Here is a 17,328-nt window from a genome sequence, read left to right as displayed (position 1 = left end):
ACCCAGCGGAGTTTTCCATTAGCGTGAGGTCGAGGCCGCCGGTTTAACTCAACTTGCACGTGTGGAAAAACTTGCATCAGAAATATCGAAGAGTTGTCGAAAATTCCTCTTGTTTTCGCTAGACTGTCATTATTTTTTCCATGTCCTGGTTATTTGGAGTCAACAAGCCCCCTCCACCTGGGGAAGAACCTCCATTAATCCCGGGATCGCCCGGAGGAGGTGATCAAGGCGGAGAGGATGGCGGAGGAAAAGATGACACAGGCGATAGCAAGACTGCTCCTGTGTGGAGAAGCTTTGATCCTTCAGGGCTTGAACGGGCTGCCAAAGCTGCAAGAGAGCTTGAAAAATCACGTAAGTGTATAAAACAATTTAACTTTGACACACTGAGAATACAGGTAAATTTTGGTACACTACACTATGTACAAATTGAAGTTAAACTACAAACAGCTGATTTCGTGCATGTATATTTTCTTAATATTAATTTTTTTTGTTACTATATTCAACTCTAAGATCATTCTAAGGAGGCACTGGAAATGGCTCGAATGCAGGAATCAACAAAACAATTGGAACAACAGCGCAAAATTAAGGTAAGTGTCATTTTTATTTAGTTTGACCAGACTTGGCTGTGAGACAACAAGATGCATGATGCACCAATATTATTTTGGTCTCACAACAATTTCCTTCCCCAAACAACCCATGCCCACGAATGGCAGACCACCCGTTTAAATGGGTGTGGATTTTAGAGGACTGATCTGAAAACAGGTGTGGAAAATGACATTTTTTGGTATGAAATAGGGTCAGGATTTGGTGAACTGGGTGGCACACCCCCCACCAAGAATTCCCAGGAGTCTGCTGGGATTTCAAGGCCAAGTCACTTGTCACTATTTCACCCTAACAGGGCCTCATTATGCTGGTAACACTAAAATCAAACATGTTTGTCCTTGACTCTGTCATTTTTTAGGAGTTTGAGGCAAATATTGAAGGCATGAAGTTGGACAAAACAAGAGTTGAGCAAGAAGAGAAAAGAAAAACTCTTGCTGCAGAGACTCAACAGCACCAACAGGTAACTTACACTTAACTTTTACTTAATATTTCCAATCTCATTTTTCCTAAGTACTTGCATGCTGTGTTACAGAACTGAAGAAATTAAATCATTGCTTTGGCCAAACGACCTTAACTAGCATCTAGTGGCTTGATTTAACTTCACTTTTGAGTCTTTTGTTGTAACTTCACACTTTAGTGCACTAACTGACCCACCTACAACTGGCTTCCCTAGGGAATTTATAGCTACTCATAGATCACCCGAACACTTAGCCAAAATCGAAGGTCATTAATTACACTATTTGTTTCATGAAATGCAAAATTGTTGTTCATGAACTCATGACAAGACCCCCTGCCCTTGCCACCCCCATTCCTTTTACAGAACTGGTTTGTCTATTGGGTAAGTGTTCTTGCTGTAACTTTGGACAAAATGCTAACCCCTACTGACCCTCCCAACTGAACCCCTCTAAAAACACTGGATTTTAAAGACCTCAATCACCTTTTAATTTATGTTATAGCTGGGCAGCTTTCCATCGTTCCATGAAACCCTGTTGCTACTCTAGTACTGTGTAGCTGCTTTACAGGCACTCCAAAGTCGCTATTGGAAATTTAGGTTAACCAGTTAGCTATTTACAATATTTGAGGTTGATTGCAAGTCTGATGCCTTGCCAACCACTTGGTCATACTGCCAACCATCAACAAAGCAACATAGATTGCTTGGGGGGTAATAGCGATTGACAGCTGTTATCCATAACACTCTAAACTCAGAGTTATTAATTATTACTTGAATATTGTTGTTGATGTTACCAGCGAGCACAATACCAGGATCAGTTAGCCAGGAAGCGCTATGATGATCAACTTACACAACAGGTAAAACCATGTGATTCACTGTCACCAATAGTTCTAAACATGATTAATGCAATTAAGCTGACATTATTCATGCTAATTTAAAACCAAATGTCAAGCTTAATTTAAAGGGCTAGATTAAGGGTTAGAGGTTACGGTTAAAAAGAATTTATTGTAAGTGTAAGTTCAAAAATTTAGTTTACATTGCCAATTATTTGGCACCATGAATGAGTAAATGGCTTGTCTTTGATTGTTTGTCTCCGACTTCTTCTCTAATAGCGACGTATGAATGAAGATAATCTGGCTAAGCAAGAGGAGTCAGTTAGGAAACAAGAAGCTATGAAACGAGGTACAATGAATTAAAAAACTAACAGTTTAACTAGGAAACTTGTTTAACCCTAAGATCACAATTTTAATTCTCATTTCCTACAGACGTAGTGGGGAGAAGTTGATAAAATATCAAGCAAGTTCATCTTGTGTAATCATGTCTGTAATACTCATTTATGACCAGTCTGTTTTACAAAGCATTGATATTACAAGGAGAAATTAGATGCTGATCACTCTTAGGGCTTAAAGGGTTAAGGCAGAGGCTCATAGGATCCTTGCTATTCTTCAGTTTATATAGAGGTGTCTGCTTAATTCTTCAGGTGACAGGTTTTTTGAGAGGTTTTAATTCCAGCTTGTGTGAAATAACCAGTTTTGTTAAGAGCTTGGTTGATAGTCTGGTCAGGGCTCATCCCACAACACCTTTTTCAGTAAGATATTATACCCTCACGAAAGAGCATCTTACAACTAAATAGATATGCATTATCTACCATGTATGAGGTCAAGATGTGTGGCTGAATTTGGCCAAGGTCCTTTTTTTCTTTGCTTTATGGATCAAGACAAATTCAAGGTCGATATGAATGCAAAAAAGAAGGAAGTCAATAAATTCATATTCAATAATATCATCTTGACAAGATAAGCTTGGTTAATAAAGGATTTATTATAGCCAACATAACTTTTTCTTGTATGTAGGACCAGAGCAGGAAATCCCAAGTGGGCAATATAGGGCTATCTTACCTGCTCATGTTTAAATAGCCAATCAGAACACAGGATTGGCTTCGTCTTGCCTCGCACTTGGGGAACCAGTCATATATATTAAAATAATAAAAGCACACAGTTATCAGTGCTGACTATTTTTACTCTCATTAGTGGGAAATTTAAAAAAAAAATTTTTTTGGTCTCATTAGTGGGGAATTGTTAAGTCATCGGATAAGGACGATAAACCGTAGGCCCCGTCTCACAACCCTTGCATATATAAAGTGTGTGGGACGTTAAAGAACGCACACACTGTTCGTAAAGAGTAGGGGACGTAGTCCCCGGTGTGGTGGTGTATCTCTCGTGGGGGAAGGGACTGTTAAGGGTCCACAGTAATTGGCGTCATGCTGTAACTTGCAGTGACCCTGCCAATAATTGGCAAATCTAATAAAATAAAATAAAAAAGAATAAAAATAAGTTTGCATTATTCTTAGTGCAGAAAGCCTCTATGTTTTACTGCATTGTAGGGTCAAGAAATTCATCTTTTCTTATTATTGTATTCTCAGGAACAATAGAATATCAAGCTGAGCTGCAGCATAAAAATGAAATGAAAAGGCTGGAAGCTGAACTAAGGGGAAAGTAAGAGATATTTTGTTCATAATACAGCTAGGATCACATCATTAATGAATCCTCTGTGGGTGGTATATTAAATTATAATTATTAAACTGTGCTTTTTGGTGTTAGATTATATTGTACAATCTTAATCTTGTAGAATGTATGCTGGTAAACAGCCGTTTTCAAGCGAGTCCCTGATAGTCCTCTATATATGGCTTGTGATATAAATGATTTAATTTCGACCCTGCTGGCCCTAGAGCCTCTAGTAGCTCATTGGTTAGAGCATCCAAACTAGAACTCGGAGGTTCATGAGTTTGATCCTCACATGGAGCCCAGAAATTATTTTTTGTGAGCTTTTTGGTGTTAGATTAATTCTCCTTCTTTCAGATTGTTTTTTTTTTATAAATATATTTACACCCAAATCCATACTGTACAATCATATATATATGTTGTGGTTCAATTTTATCCTTGGTTTGAATTTTATTTTCTTTTGTTTTTGGGTGTGCTAATGTACGAAAATGAGTTTGAAAGAAAAGAAAAGAAAACTTAAACCAGGGATAAAATTAAACCACAACATACAGTACGTATGTATATTCACCTTTTTTATTTACATATGAATATCCCTTATCCGTAATAATATTTTTCTACAGAAGCGTGAAAACACTGCACTTTCATTACCCTTTTTTACAGAGCCCAGATAGAGCGAGAAAACAAGGACATTAGGCTGGAAAAGATTAGAGTGAAGGCTGCAGAACAAAGAGAAACTGTCCTACAGTCAATCAAGTTAGTTGTGCTTTCAGTTCCATTTACATGTTCCCTTAATTTGCCCAGATTCTCCCCCATTCTTGCTACACAATCTTATAGTATTCTTTTCCCCCATTTCCGTGTTTCTTTTTGAACGTTATTATTTTGCATCTCCTTGTCTCCTATCCTCTGATCATGAAGCCAGTTTCTTCAAGCCTCCAACAACTCTCCTCTTGGCTTGTTAACAGTGTTACTTCTGCACCTTTTCTCCAGCCCTGCCCTTCAGAGAATGAGTACATTTGTATCCCTCTCATCCAGCCAGCTTCAGCCCCCCTCTTATCTCTTCCAATTCTGACCAAGTCCCCGATACAGTCCTCTATGACTGGTATAGTTATAATTAAATTTCGACCCTGCTCACCATAGAGCCTCCAGTAGCTTAGTGGTTAGAGCATCCAAACTAGAACTCGGAGGGTCTGAGTTCAATTCTCATCTGGAACTCGACATTTTTTCTCAGCTTTCTGGTCTTAGAATATTCTTCTTCTTCCAAAATATATCGTTTCTAATACCTACAATAATTATACCCTTTCTCCAAGCCTATCCTCTCCTCTCTTCTCTTCTTGCCCACTGTTTGCCTAATTTTGGAGTTTATCTTATCTCTTATTTCCTTAATTTCTCCAGGACAGCTGGAAGCATACTGGGAGCAGGGTTCAATGCTTTCATCTCAGACTGGGATAAAATTTCAGCCACAGTAAGTTATAAATTCCACTAAATATAATGCTTTCCAGGCTCAATCTTCAGAATTTGTTTCTTTTTTCACCAGAAATTCATATATTTTCTTACTGAATAATTTCCTTTTTTCCTGTACCATTTCCTCAAGATTCATCAACGACAGCTCTCTCACATTATAAAGGAATTATGTATGACTCAGAGAACTGAGCAATTTAATATGAAAACTTTGTTTGTTATTACACCCTGTGTCCCTGTGTACATGTATTCAGATGAGTCATTGTGAACATCATATTAACTCTTATAAAAATTATGTACCAAAATCTCTAGAGTCCTCCAAATCACAATTTTTTAAGTACTTTAAAATGAATAAGCCAATGGAAAAATAAATCTGAAGAGGTTTCAATTTAATGGTCAAACCCTTAACAAAATTTCTACCCTGTAACAGCTCTGTAGCATCACTGGAACAGGGTTGAAAAACTAACCTGTAACAACCCTGTTACAGCTTGTCATTTGGCACAGTTAGCAAGGCTGTTTCTACACTTTAGCAGCCTTGGAACAGCCCTGTCACGTTTAACTCAAAATTTCTTGGTAGACACCCTGTAACAGCCATGTTACAACCCTGTTTCCACCCTGTGATGGACATCCCTGCCCCAGCTTGTGAATTGGCACAGTTAGCAAGGCTGTTTTTACACTGTGGCATTCCTTTAACAGCCTTGGTACAGGTTTCATGCATCACAACCCTGTTATAACTTGTTAAGTGGCAGTTAACAAGGCTGTTTTTTTTACCAGGTGCCAATGTTGTGATACTCCCTCTCACACAATCTACACTTTAGACAGCAGCCGTTTAACTTCTATACAGTAGGATTATAGTACTATCAGAACATGATTTTTTATAACTTCATATCTATTAAAGATGAAACGTCATCTTTTTTAGGCATATTTGAACTCATGAAAATTCCTGAAGCAAAGGAACGATTTGCGCCACAAAAAGCTTCAAAGTTGAACCACCAACGGCTGGTTTAGTCCGTTTAGTCACTTAAGTAACAAAAGCAATGCATTTCAACAAACATGCATTGAAAGAACACTTTCAATAAAGGAAAACAGTAAATACAGTCAATTAAGAACTTAACGCTACTTTATTCTTCACGTGCCCATGTTACAGTGTGTAAAAATATAAACAGAACAAAATTTGAACTGCATGCAACAGTCTGATCTGGCTGGTAAACATCTTGTCATAGTTGCTCGACTTAATGTCAAAATGCCGACTTTACAGTAACTGTCTCAAAAAGCAAAAAAAAACACGATTTTTGTCAGCAATTATAAAAGATGAAACGCGGAATTGTTCCATTGTAACAACGGTTCCGATTTTGACAGTTTATAATAATTCTTTTGTTTGGTTCGTCGGAACAAGGCTTAATATGAAATCGCTCACCTCGATCGTCTTTCCTTCATGATCCACAGTGTGTTACATTTCCTCATGACAAGAGCCAATCCATTTGTGTTTCAGTTGTTGCTGCATTATTTCTAGGTAGGGCAAACAATCTTTGAATCTTGCAAGTGCCGCGGAATGTTTTCTGTCCACTAGATCGATCTGTTTCCCATTCGTTGAGAGCTGGTCAAAGCACAGTTATTTTTTTGCTAATACTTTTTCACTCTCTGCTTCAAAAGCAGCAAAAAACGCTCTACAGCCTTTTTGAATCCAAACTGGATGCAGAAAACGTTTGAATATTTTCGCCTTGATTCAAATGATCGTGAGTCGTTTCAGGAATGGAGATGTGTAATGCGATCTTCCGGTAACAGTGCTGACCAATAAGATTAAAGTCTTGGATTTCTCCAGGGAATTAACGATGGCGTGTCTGTCACGGAATGAAAACATTGAAGTTCCCTCGATCTCTAAGGAAAGAATTTAATTCCATGCTTGCAGAGGTCTCTCACGCAGGAAAACAAATTGAAGCGCTCTAAAAGTCTTTCATTTTTAGTACTGTAAAAAATCAATTAAGTTTCGGCGGTTTTTTTTATTTAAAAGAACAGGAACAGGAGCTGATGAAATAGGTGTTTGTAAAAGTGGTAAGTTGATCATAAGAAGGTCTTCGTTTTTAACATGAGATAAAAGTCTTATAAAATATAAAGAAAGCAACTTCATTTGAACTACAAAGGTAGCCACAAAATCCGTAATTAACTAATGTTAGTATCAATGAAAAAAAAAAGAAAAAACGAAGAAAATCCAAACAAAACCAAAAACAGCATATTAAAAGGCGTACAATAATCGTGTTTGATGATTTAGCGATACCATTTCACCAAGTTCTTTTTCGTTTTATTTGTTATTAATGATCTAGCTGACCCTCGCACCTTGTAACACTTTTAGACTTTGAAAAATATTGCCATCTTTCTATTGATTTATGGAGTTTAGCGTACTTGGCTACATTGTTACTGCCCTTTGATTAACATATTATCCATTGTGTGAACAGAAATAGACATCTCACAGCTCTGCAGTAACCCGGTTACTGTCAAATGTACCTAACACAGCCATTCTACATCCCTGTCCTAGTTCTTCTGCATTACTAGGTAGCCCTGTCTTAACCCTGTTACGGTAACTGGATATTTTCACAGCCATGTAACAGGCTTGTTACACTTAACTATGTACACTTTTACCGCCCTGTCACAGCTCCACTTGTTTTAACTCACCACTTGTCTTAACTTTTAACACTTGTTTTAACTCAGGGCTGTGTCACAGCCCTGTTACAGCCAGTTTACAGCCCTGAAATAACACAAACAGGGCTGGAAACAGGATTTTACAGGGCTCTCACAGGGTTTTTGCAGGGTACAATTTTTTCTAAGGGAACCATTGGATTTCATTGTTTTTCTCATTTGCCAACCCTGATCTTGTTTTATTTTCTTTCTCAGGCTGCTGGTTTAACACTTCTTGCTCTAGGAGTCTATACAGCTAAATATGGTACTGGAGTAGGTGCAAGGTTAGTTTGGTCATTACTTTGTTTTTGTTTTTTTCTCTGGCAATAAACAATTTTATCACAGAACACTATACATAACAATGGATTGTGCATAGGAATTCTAGAATTAATTGTTTTTTATAAATTATTTTCCCTCTTACTGGAATAGCGTGATAGTTATTTATCTTCAGGTTTTCCGCCATTGTGTATTTTCTTTTAGCATTAAAGTTAATCGATCGATTGGTTCTACATGTAGGAAATTTCTAAATTACACATTCCTGTCCATTTGGCTTTCCTGTGGTTGTGTTTTAATATGATGTTTCACAATTATTATTTTGTTCGAAAACTTTGATCAAGGGCTGAAATTGCCTAAATTTGTGGATTTGTGCCCCTGTAACATCATGTATAAGGTGTCAGGCTTATACACCTGTATAAGTAACATTTCACATCCTTGTAATAGGTGATTGAGTCTGTGCTCGATTACCAGCTGCTGTTTGATAAGTTAGCCTGCAAAAATCAAATACCACACTCAAGACGGGGGACGGAAACCCAGCTAGAATAAGACAAGTTTCTGTTTGTATTGTAGATATATTGAAGCACGTCTGGGAAAACCAAGTCTTGTTCGCGACACCTCAAGATTAAGTGTCTTTGGTACTGTGAGACACCCTGTACAGGTACGTACATTTTGTAAACACGCCTGGAATGTTAGTTAATTTTGTTTATTATTGAGTTACATGACTGTGAAGCTTCCTTTTACCTCTAGCTGTAGCTCTTATTTAAGTATGCATTCTTGTCTTTTGTTTTAATTTCTTCTTTAGACTTTTAGAAAGATGTTCGTCAACTATGAGGACTCACTACAAGGAATAATTTTGAAAGTAAGTATTTTTTCTTTTAGTAAGTATTATCCAGCTTTTATAAGTGCCACTAACGTCAAATACCCAGCATTACACCACAGAGGTTACAGCACCCTTGATGTTTAAATTCAAGTTGTTTACACCTGATTGAAGAAATGCTTTTTAGTAAACCATATGAGGTAAATATTCTAGCCTAGAACAAGCCAAAGTCAGGATGAATATTCAACTCAAGTCAATTTTTATTTAACAAGAGGTTAAACACAATGGAGAATTCGTAATTCCCCTGTTAAGCTTCCCCTCTCAAATAAGCCCCCCCCCCCACCCCCCTTTTCAAAGGAAGAAAGTCTGTATGAAGTGATTTAAGCCCCCCATCAAATGGGCTTGAAATAAATAAGACCCCGGGCACTTAATAGAGGATTTACAGTATAAGGATTTGACTGGGGAAAAGGTGTTTTAGATTGGTGGTCGTGTCCATGATGTGGTCCTACATGGAGGCTTGACTGTATCTCAGAGTCACTCTATGTACTCATTTCCTTAAACCAATTGTGGAAACGTTTCTCAAGCATGTTGATTTAATTTTTAGCCTTCCCTTGAAACAAGACTCCAAGAAGTTAGCAAAGCAACAGCAAATACAAAGAAGAACAAAGGGCTTTACAGAAATTTGCTGTTTTATGGGCCTCCTGGGACAGGCAAAACTATGTTTGCGAAGGTAAAAGTGAAAAACAATATAACTTTAAAAGCTTAACTTTGTTAAAGTGCGCAACAACATGGGCAGCAATACGCTGCATCGCAGAATGTAATATAACCCTGGTTAGTACATCATCAACATCAATTTTCTCCTAACAAAATCAGCAGATCATCAAGAGTAAAGGTTATGAGAATTACTCAATTGATTACCAAAGGGAGAATGCTTTGATCTTAAAGCAAGTTCTCTCAACTATTCTTAAATGAAATGTATAGAGATCAGTGTGGAGAATTTGTATGTGGATACTGGGGCTTGAAGGGTTAAAGTGCGCAACAACATGTGCGGCAATACCCTGCATCGCAGAATGCAATCTATCCTTGTCCTAGGCCCCCAGTGGTCTCAATGAATTACAGGAAATGGGTTTTGAATATCCCTTTAACCTGATTGGCAAATCGACAACTAAGGGACCTTAAGATCCGAGGACGGCGACGGCAGAGAAAACGTCGCTGAAAAAGTGAATTCGCTTCTTTCAATCTTCGTTGCGATTACTCCAAGTCACTAGCTTTGTGAAATGTAGGCGAACCCTCCTAAAGTTGAATTCCTAAGGACCATATCCAAGTTCAGAAAGAGGGAGGAAATTTCGGCGTCGCTTGTGTACTTCCTCTGTACAACGTGAAATTGGGTATTTTTTTTTCACCTGGTAGTCGTGCAGTGACGGCAAAGAAATGTACAAAAAAGCGTGATGTGCGTGCAAAGTTGTTGTTTTGGTTATTAAACCTATTGCTTTCGTGCCGTTCTCGTTGCCGTCGCCGTCGTTAGATCTTAAGGTACCTAGTGGCATTTTTAACAGGCCAATCCTGGCACGCGCTCAAATCCTGGTACACAGGTGGAGGCCCAGAACAAGGGTTTCGGCACTGTTTCACTGACAGACTTAACCAGAAGTTTAGTTCCATTTGTGGCACATGCTAGTGTAGCAAGAAAAATTGTCGACATGATGTATGTCAGGCTAGTGTTTTGGGATTCATCTTTGCAAAAAACTGTTATCTTTATCCCTGACAATATTCCATTTCAGAGTTGCCTTAAGTCTCTGTTTCAAAACAAGGCTAAGTGCAGTGGCGGATCTAAAGGAGGGGCCTGGGCCCTTATTTTTAGACCAAACTGAGGGCCGAAAAATTTTTTTTTGAGACCGTCCCCCCTCCTCCCCTCTTATCTGAAGGTCTGGATCCGAAACTGAAGTGTGACGTTTATTCTCATGCAAGTAAAGCTCGTTTTCACAAGAAAGGTTCCGCATTTAGTCTCGTTTTGAAAGTGAGAGTTTTTGGAACTTAGCAATGGCCTATTATTACACTGAAGGAGGCCTATGTTCACACCTGCCCTGTCTCCATTCACTCTCGATCACTTTTGCGGGCAAAATTGAGATAATTTATCATTGAATGTCTTTGTTCACTCCCTACATCCCCTGGTCGCATTTTGCACTCATTTCCAGCACAGACGATTTTCTTTCCATGTTCTCTCTGTACGCTCTGCAAAAGCCGGTGGAAATTGCAACGTTCTCGCATTCTGCTCTGCTTTCATCATCCCTCCACATTTGTTTCCACTGTAATCCCTGAAAGAGGCTGTGTTTGCTGTCCGTATTTCCTTAAGGGGGGCGGGGGGGGGGGGGGTTGGTGGGGGGGAGGGGATGGTTTGTAGATAGCCCTCCCTTGGAACAGTCATGTCTTGTTTTGATAGGTCATGTGTCCCAGCTTATTAGACTTCTACCTTTCATGCAATAAAAAATCCGCGACTTAATCATAGTAGAGAAGAATTTGCACAGTAGATTAGAAGCGTTTCTTAACTGGTTAAAGAACCCAATAAGAACACAATTAAATTGTTCCGCGTCTTTTTTTGTTGTAGAGCCTCGCCAAGCATTCTGGTATGGACTATGGTATCATGACGGGAGGTGACATTGTTCCCATGGGAAAAGAGGGCGTGACAGCCATGCATAAAGTGTTTGACTGGGCCGAGACCTCAAGACGGGGGTAAGAAATGTACTGTTGTAATATCCAGTCCAGATTTGGAATAGTGCATGCGTCAGGTATCCAGTATCACGCTACCACAATGCTAACAAATTCGTCAAGATTTTCTCCCTTCGCGAGTGATATCACTGATTTTATGACCGCTGCTTTTCTTCTGTTGTTTTTAGGTTATTACTGTTTGTAGATGAGGCAGACGCATTCTTGCGGAAACGTAATCAGGTAAAAAAAGTGAACAAGTGCGTTTTATTTTGTTTTTGAACTTTTGTTGGATGATATTTACTACAAGATTTTTATCTTAACCTCTAGGAGAAAATGAGTGAAGATCTTCGGAGTACTCTCAATGCTTTCCTCTACAGAACTGGAGAATCTTCTCGCAAGTATGGTTTCTTGTCCTGTCATATACTGATAAAAAGAGGCTGTATAAACAAAGTTACCGCTTCCGGATAAAAACGCGAGCCAAAAAGCCCTGGGAACGAGGTTGCGAGCCAATTGACCACTAATTCCTCTACAGAAAATACCATAACAGACCATAATGCTCTTAGTTTGTCACCCCAAAATTTTGCATAAGCATTGTCTTCAGTTTCTCTTTGGAGTTAAAATGACCCCAAGAGAAACTGAAAGCAATGCTTATGCAAAATTTTGGAGTGACAAACATACCGCATTATGGTATGTAATGGTATTTTCTGTAGTGGTCAATTAGATCCTCCAAATCAATATAGGCGTATCGTGTACCAAACGCGGGTTGAGAGGCTTTAGTTAAATTTAGGTTGCGTTATCTGATTGGTTAAAAAAGTGGTACAACTTTTTTTAAGAAACAGGTCTTAGAGCAAAGCGTGAATTTCTGTTCTGGACATAACTAAAAACCGTTTCCTAATAGTTTGGCGGGGCACCGTCGGAATTTAACGCCATGTCTCGCCTTCAGAGAGTTGTTGACGAAAAAGAGAGTTAAGCTACTGTCAAGAAAATGTTATTTGTCGAAAACTCTCCAATCAGTTAAGTCCCCCTGCAAGATGTCAGTTCGGCTTGTGGATATCTCTGAGAAATATTTGTAAGTAATCTTAATCGCTAATATTTGAGGCGGGTCCGCAATAGATTGTTCAGGATGTGGGATTTGCCCTCTTTAAAGGGCGGGATTCGGGATTTTAATGAGAAATGGCGCGCGATTCGGGATTGAAAGGAGGAAGTTTAAGCAGCAACGACGGCGACGGCTACAAAAACGTCACTTAAAAAGTGAGGTCACGCTGCTTCAAACTTTATCGCGCTTGTTCTATCTTAATACGCCAAATGTTGGCAATTTTTTGTGAAGTTGAATTCTAAAAGACTGTATCAAAGTTCAGGAGAAAAAAAAAAGTTGTTGTCTTGTTTCCACGTCTTTTAGAAAACGTGAAATTAGGCATTTTCTCGTCGTAATCGTGCAGTGACGGCAAAGAAATGTACAAAAAAGCGTGATGCACGTGCAAAGTTATTGCTGTTTTGCCGTTTTCGTTGACGTCGCCGTCGTCGTTGCTTAAAGGTGATGTTAAACGGAACGATTCGCAACGACGGTTTTTAGCCCAACACAGCGCTGCGATGTTGGAACAATGTTGTAACCTTTCGAAACAGTGCCGCAACAATGTTGCAACGCTGTGTTGCGCTAAAAATCGTCGTTGTGAATCGTCTCGTGTAACATCACCTTAAGCTCCCTAGTATTCGGGGGATGAGGGATGCTGCAATAACCCTCAGGATTACGGGATTGAAGAGCCCTTTTGGGAACTCGCCTCATATTTAACGGGTGAGCTTGTTTTCGCATACTCAGGTTTATGTTGGTCCTCGCCAGTAATCAGCCAGACCAGTTCGACTGGGCGATCAATGACAGGTTGGACGAGATGGTCGAATTTGATCTGCCATCGCTCGAAGAAAGAGTGAGGCTAGTCCGTCAGTATTTTGAAGAACACGTGTTAAAGCCGGCCACCACGGGATCTCGGGCTGGGTAAGTTTAAGCATCTCGCTCACGCAAACACGAGTAGCAATTGTTTCACTTAATCCGCGTGATTTTTCAGCCATCTTCCTCATTTTCTTTCGTTTTTCGCCCTGCACCAAATTTCAACGCCAGGAAGGCCGTTTTCACCTGGGGGGACTCCCATATAGGGAGACCTAGGTGGGTGTGGCTCAAACTTAAAATGACCCCTAAAGGAGATTTCTGTGTGGTCAGCGTCGAGCCTTTTTTGTAAATTTCTTCATGCGCAGTACTAAGCTATACCTGAATGGGCAAATATAGTATCTTCCCACCCCAAACACCCTAAGTGCGACCAAAATATGCAATTTACACCCCCAAAGCGACACAACGAGCATCCCCGTCGCTTTTGTATGGGAGTCACCTCGCGCGTTTTTACGGCCGCCCGCGAACTAAATTTACCTATGAGGTTCAAGTATTAAAGCCACCTGTGTAAGAAGAGAATCAATTTCCCACAGTGCTTGCTTTCAAAGAAAAAATACAGTTTAACTGTCATCTTTATTTAATTCCAAAACCATTGCCAACCTCATTTTACAGCCCCATATATGATGTCTCATCATGATTTTGTGTAATATAATTTTTGTTGCCATTGTTCGGGTCTTAAATCGAAGATGGGGCTAACTCTACGTTGTTTCGTTTAGGAACGTTCACTTAGTTCAGTATTTGACGTTTTATTTTCGCGTTTCAGTCGGTTGAAGATCGCAAACTTCGACTTCAATGTGAAATGTCGTCAAATAGCCGAAGTGACTGAGGGACTTTCAGGGAGAGAAATTTCCAAAATAGCAATTGCCTGGCAGGTGAGTTAAATCTGAACACGAACTAAAGAGACGTCTCGAAACGCGAAAGGTAACGAGGAAAACCAAAACTTTAGAGCGCCAATTCGCCCCTGTAGAAGACCTCTAGGACGTTGCTAGGGACAACGAAAAGAAAATTGGCCAAGTGCCCAGTAACGATCCCAGAATCAATTGCGGGACGCATTTCGGCTCCAGTTCCCTTCTCGTTTCTCTAGTGGCGGACAATGTCATCCATCTCTTCGCCCCTGAGAAGCACACTCATAGGCGCCAACTAGATATTTATGCATGATTACATAAATTAGTCTGTGATGTCACAGGACGGCATTATAACTCTGTGAATAGCTCACATTCGGTATATCAAAATTCTAACATGACATCTGAGGCTTTCTAGTCATGTTTCTATATTTGGTTTGGTTTTATTTGTGCTCAAGTTTCTTCTGGCAATTGGGAGACAATGGAGTCTTAAAACATTGGCAATTTTGTCCCTTAAGTTAGACTTTTCATATGTCGAGTGTAGGCTATTCAGACGTCTCTCTCCTCTTGCCGCCTGTTGGGTTGTCTCAGACTAGACAAGCTCAGGCTTTTTGACTGTTGATTGTTTTTACTTCCAGGCTAGTGCGTACGGCTCCCCTGATGGCGTTCTTACCGAAGAAATGATGGATGAAAGAGTTCAAGAGGCTGTTAGACAACATAAGCAGAAAATAGAATGGCACAGCACCGAACTTCCTGGCGAAACAACTGCTTCGAATACGACGACTCAGAAAAACAGAGACTCTGTACTCAAAAGAACTCAAGATAATAAGTCAAAGAAAGGTTAATTTATCATTTTGAAATTTTTGCTTCTACTAAGGCGACCTCAGAACGTCCGTATACCAGGCGATTTTTTGCCACCAAATAGAAGATTCGCAAAAATGTTTGTTCCTCCGCCTTGTTTCTTTTTCAAGAAAGCTCTTGTGCGAAGCAAAACGCGACCAATTTTCCTATCGGAACTGATTTCTGGATAGACCAGTGGTCATGTAATGGGCTTAATTTCATTTCAAGGTAGCGTCGTCCAGAACAAAGTTATTTGAGCAGTGGCACGCCAATAGTCCAAAAACATGATGTGGCTTGAATGGCGACACAACGACAAATCTTTCAGCTCGCGAGGAAAGAAAAAAGGTCATCTGTGTGATGGTCGTCAACGTTACCTCAGGAATAAAACTACAATGAATGGCTTCAAAAAGTAACTCTGAGACAAGGATTGCTTTCGCCTGCTTTTGGTAAATAAGTGTGCAGAGAAGGGTTAAATTACAGCAGGGAAACTTTGTCTGTTACCAGGTTGTGAAAACTGAGTTTTACTGGCCGTATCTGGGTACATTTTAACAGTGGAACTTTGCACATAACAATTACCAATGCGTCACCGCTAGATACTGGAAACACAAATTCGCCTCTCGCAATGAGAAGCAAGGTCACTGACTTCCCCGTGCCCACAAGTGGGTTGCGCTTGTTTAAGCGTGGATAACATTCCATTTTGAACGCTTGCGTTGGACGAATGGCGCGGGATATTTTAATTTAAAGAAAAACAATCGCTCATGTAAGGGATCCAAGACAGTCTTGGATTCCGGATACCAGGTACTGGATTCAGGATTCTTTGTCAGTGGAATTTGGATTCCGGATTTCAATGGTTATTGGGATTCCGGATTCCTTGAGCTATATTCCGGATTCCAAAGTCCAGGATTCCAGATTCCACTAGCAAAAATTTCCTGGATTCCGAATCTGGATTCCCTTACATGAAACGAAAAATAAAATCAAATACAGAAGTCCGGTCTTAAGCTGTAGTGTCTTGAAATCTACTGTTAGCTAATGACTGGGAATTTTGTGAAATTATTTCTCATTGCTTTCTAGAATGAGTTTCAATGCCCGAAATCTATAACGAGTGTCATCTCCATTTCTACATACATGTAACCTTGTATCATTTCAGCGGGTCTGATGATCAGTTTTGCCTATCGAGGAATTCACTGTTGTCAAATGTGGTTCGCCAGAACTACAATGAATCACTAGTCTTAGGACTTGATTAATTAATAGAACGTTCCTTGTACTTTGGTATACAAGGTTGCTTATGTCTTAATATTGTTTTATTTTATCTTACTCGATGTCCGCCAAAACATACCCTGTTCGTAGAGGTTTTTTTCTGGCATGGTTTTGGCATTTACAAAGTTGTTCGCGACGCTTGTTAGTCGCGTAGTTAACCAACTGCGCGACTGAGAAGCAACTGGAACGAATTAATAAATGCTAAAAGCCATGCCAGCAAAACAACCTCTGCTCCCAGGGTACCAAAATAGAACAGGGAAGAATAGGGGTGTATGGATGAGATACGATGCTTACTACGAGAAGAAACAACGGATCGCAAAAAACACTTTCGGATCTTCATAAGCATGCGCATTGTTTCTTAGTTACAATTCATGTCTCCAGCCCTTTAACGTTTCTTCTGGTCATGGACGTGACAATGACGTCATGTAAAAACACCATAGTCTTGGTTATTCTTAACTTCAAACATGTGCAGACGTCGTCAAGATTCTTATATACTAATGTCAGTAGATTGCTTTTCTTCAATCTTGATAACCTAGAAATGGCCTGTAGGCCTTTCTCCTGCATTCGTTCTAGCCTTTTACTTATCGCTGACCCTACGAAAAGTGCCACACCAACATCGTCCCCAGGGTCTTCTCGTTTTCGTCTTCTCCTTTCCTGCTGCGCCATATTGGAAAACGAGAAGACCCTGAGATGAGGTTGACGTCACAAACGATAGCCAATGGCGGTCAATCGAGAAAAAATAATAATTTGGTGTTAGTTTTCATCAAGTTCGTTAATCTCATATGACCCCAACTTTTTTGGTATAGCTTTTTGACCTGTCTTTATTTCTTACACGCTTTTCTCCAATCCGGTATCAAAAGGAAACTTGCAGCTTTTAGCAAAAGTAATAGTAACAACAATGAAAATCTTAATAAGGTTTTTATGGCGCATTTCAACAAAGTCTCAATGATCTTACGACGGTGAATTGAATC

General features: G+C 39.6%; 1 protein-coding gene across 1 annotated transcript; it reads left to right on the top strand.

Moving 5' to 3' along the window:
* Window positions 1-37: 37 nt before the first annotated feature.
* LOC140943147 (ATPase family AAA domain-containing protein 3-like) lies at window positions 38-16,394 on the top strand. The gene is made up of 18 exons (XM_073392210.1): window positions 38-351; window positions 511-587; window positions 962-1,063; window positions 1,852-1,911; window positions 2,167-2,236; window positions 3,474-3,546; window positions 4,213-4,305; window positions 4,945-5,014; window positions 7,900-7,967; window positions 8,530-8,617; window positions 8,762-8,818; window positions 9,381-9,506; window positions 11,379-11,503; window positions 11,668-11,719; window positions 11,807-11,877; window positions 13,296-13,469; window positions 14,182-14,290; window positions 14,899-16,394. The coding sequence occupies exons 1-18, from the start codon at window positions 141-143 to the stop codon at window positions 15,103-15,105; spliced, it is 1,833 nt and encodes a 610-aa protein (XP_073248311.1). The 5' UTR covers window positions 38-140; the 3' UTR covers window positions 15,106-16,394.
* Window positions 16,395-17,328: the final 934 nt, after the last annotated feature.

This window comes from Porites lutea, chromosome 1 (assembly GCF_958299795.1).
Source record: "Porites lutea chromosome 1, jaPorLute2.1, whole genome shotgun sequence".
NCBI lineage: Eukaryota > Metazoa > Cnidaria > Anthozoa > Scleractinia > Poritidae > Porites > Porites lutea.
The sequence above is the reverse complement of the archived record's forward strand: the minus strand, read 5'-3'. Positions and strand labels throughout refer to the sequence as shown.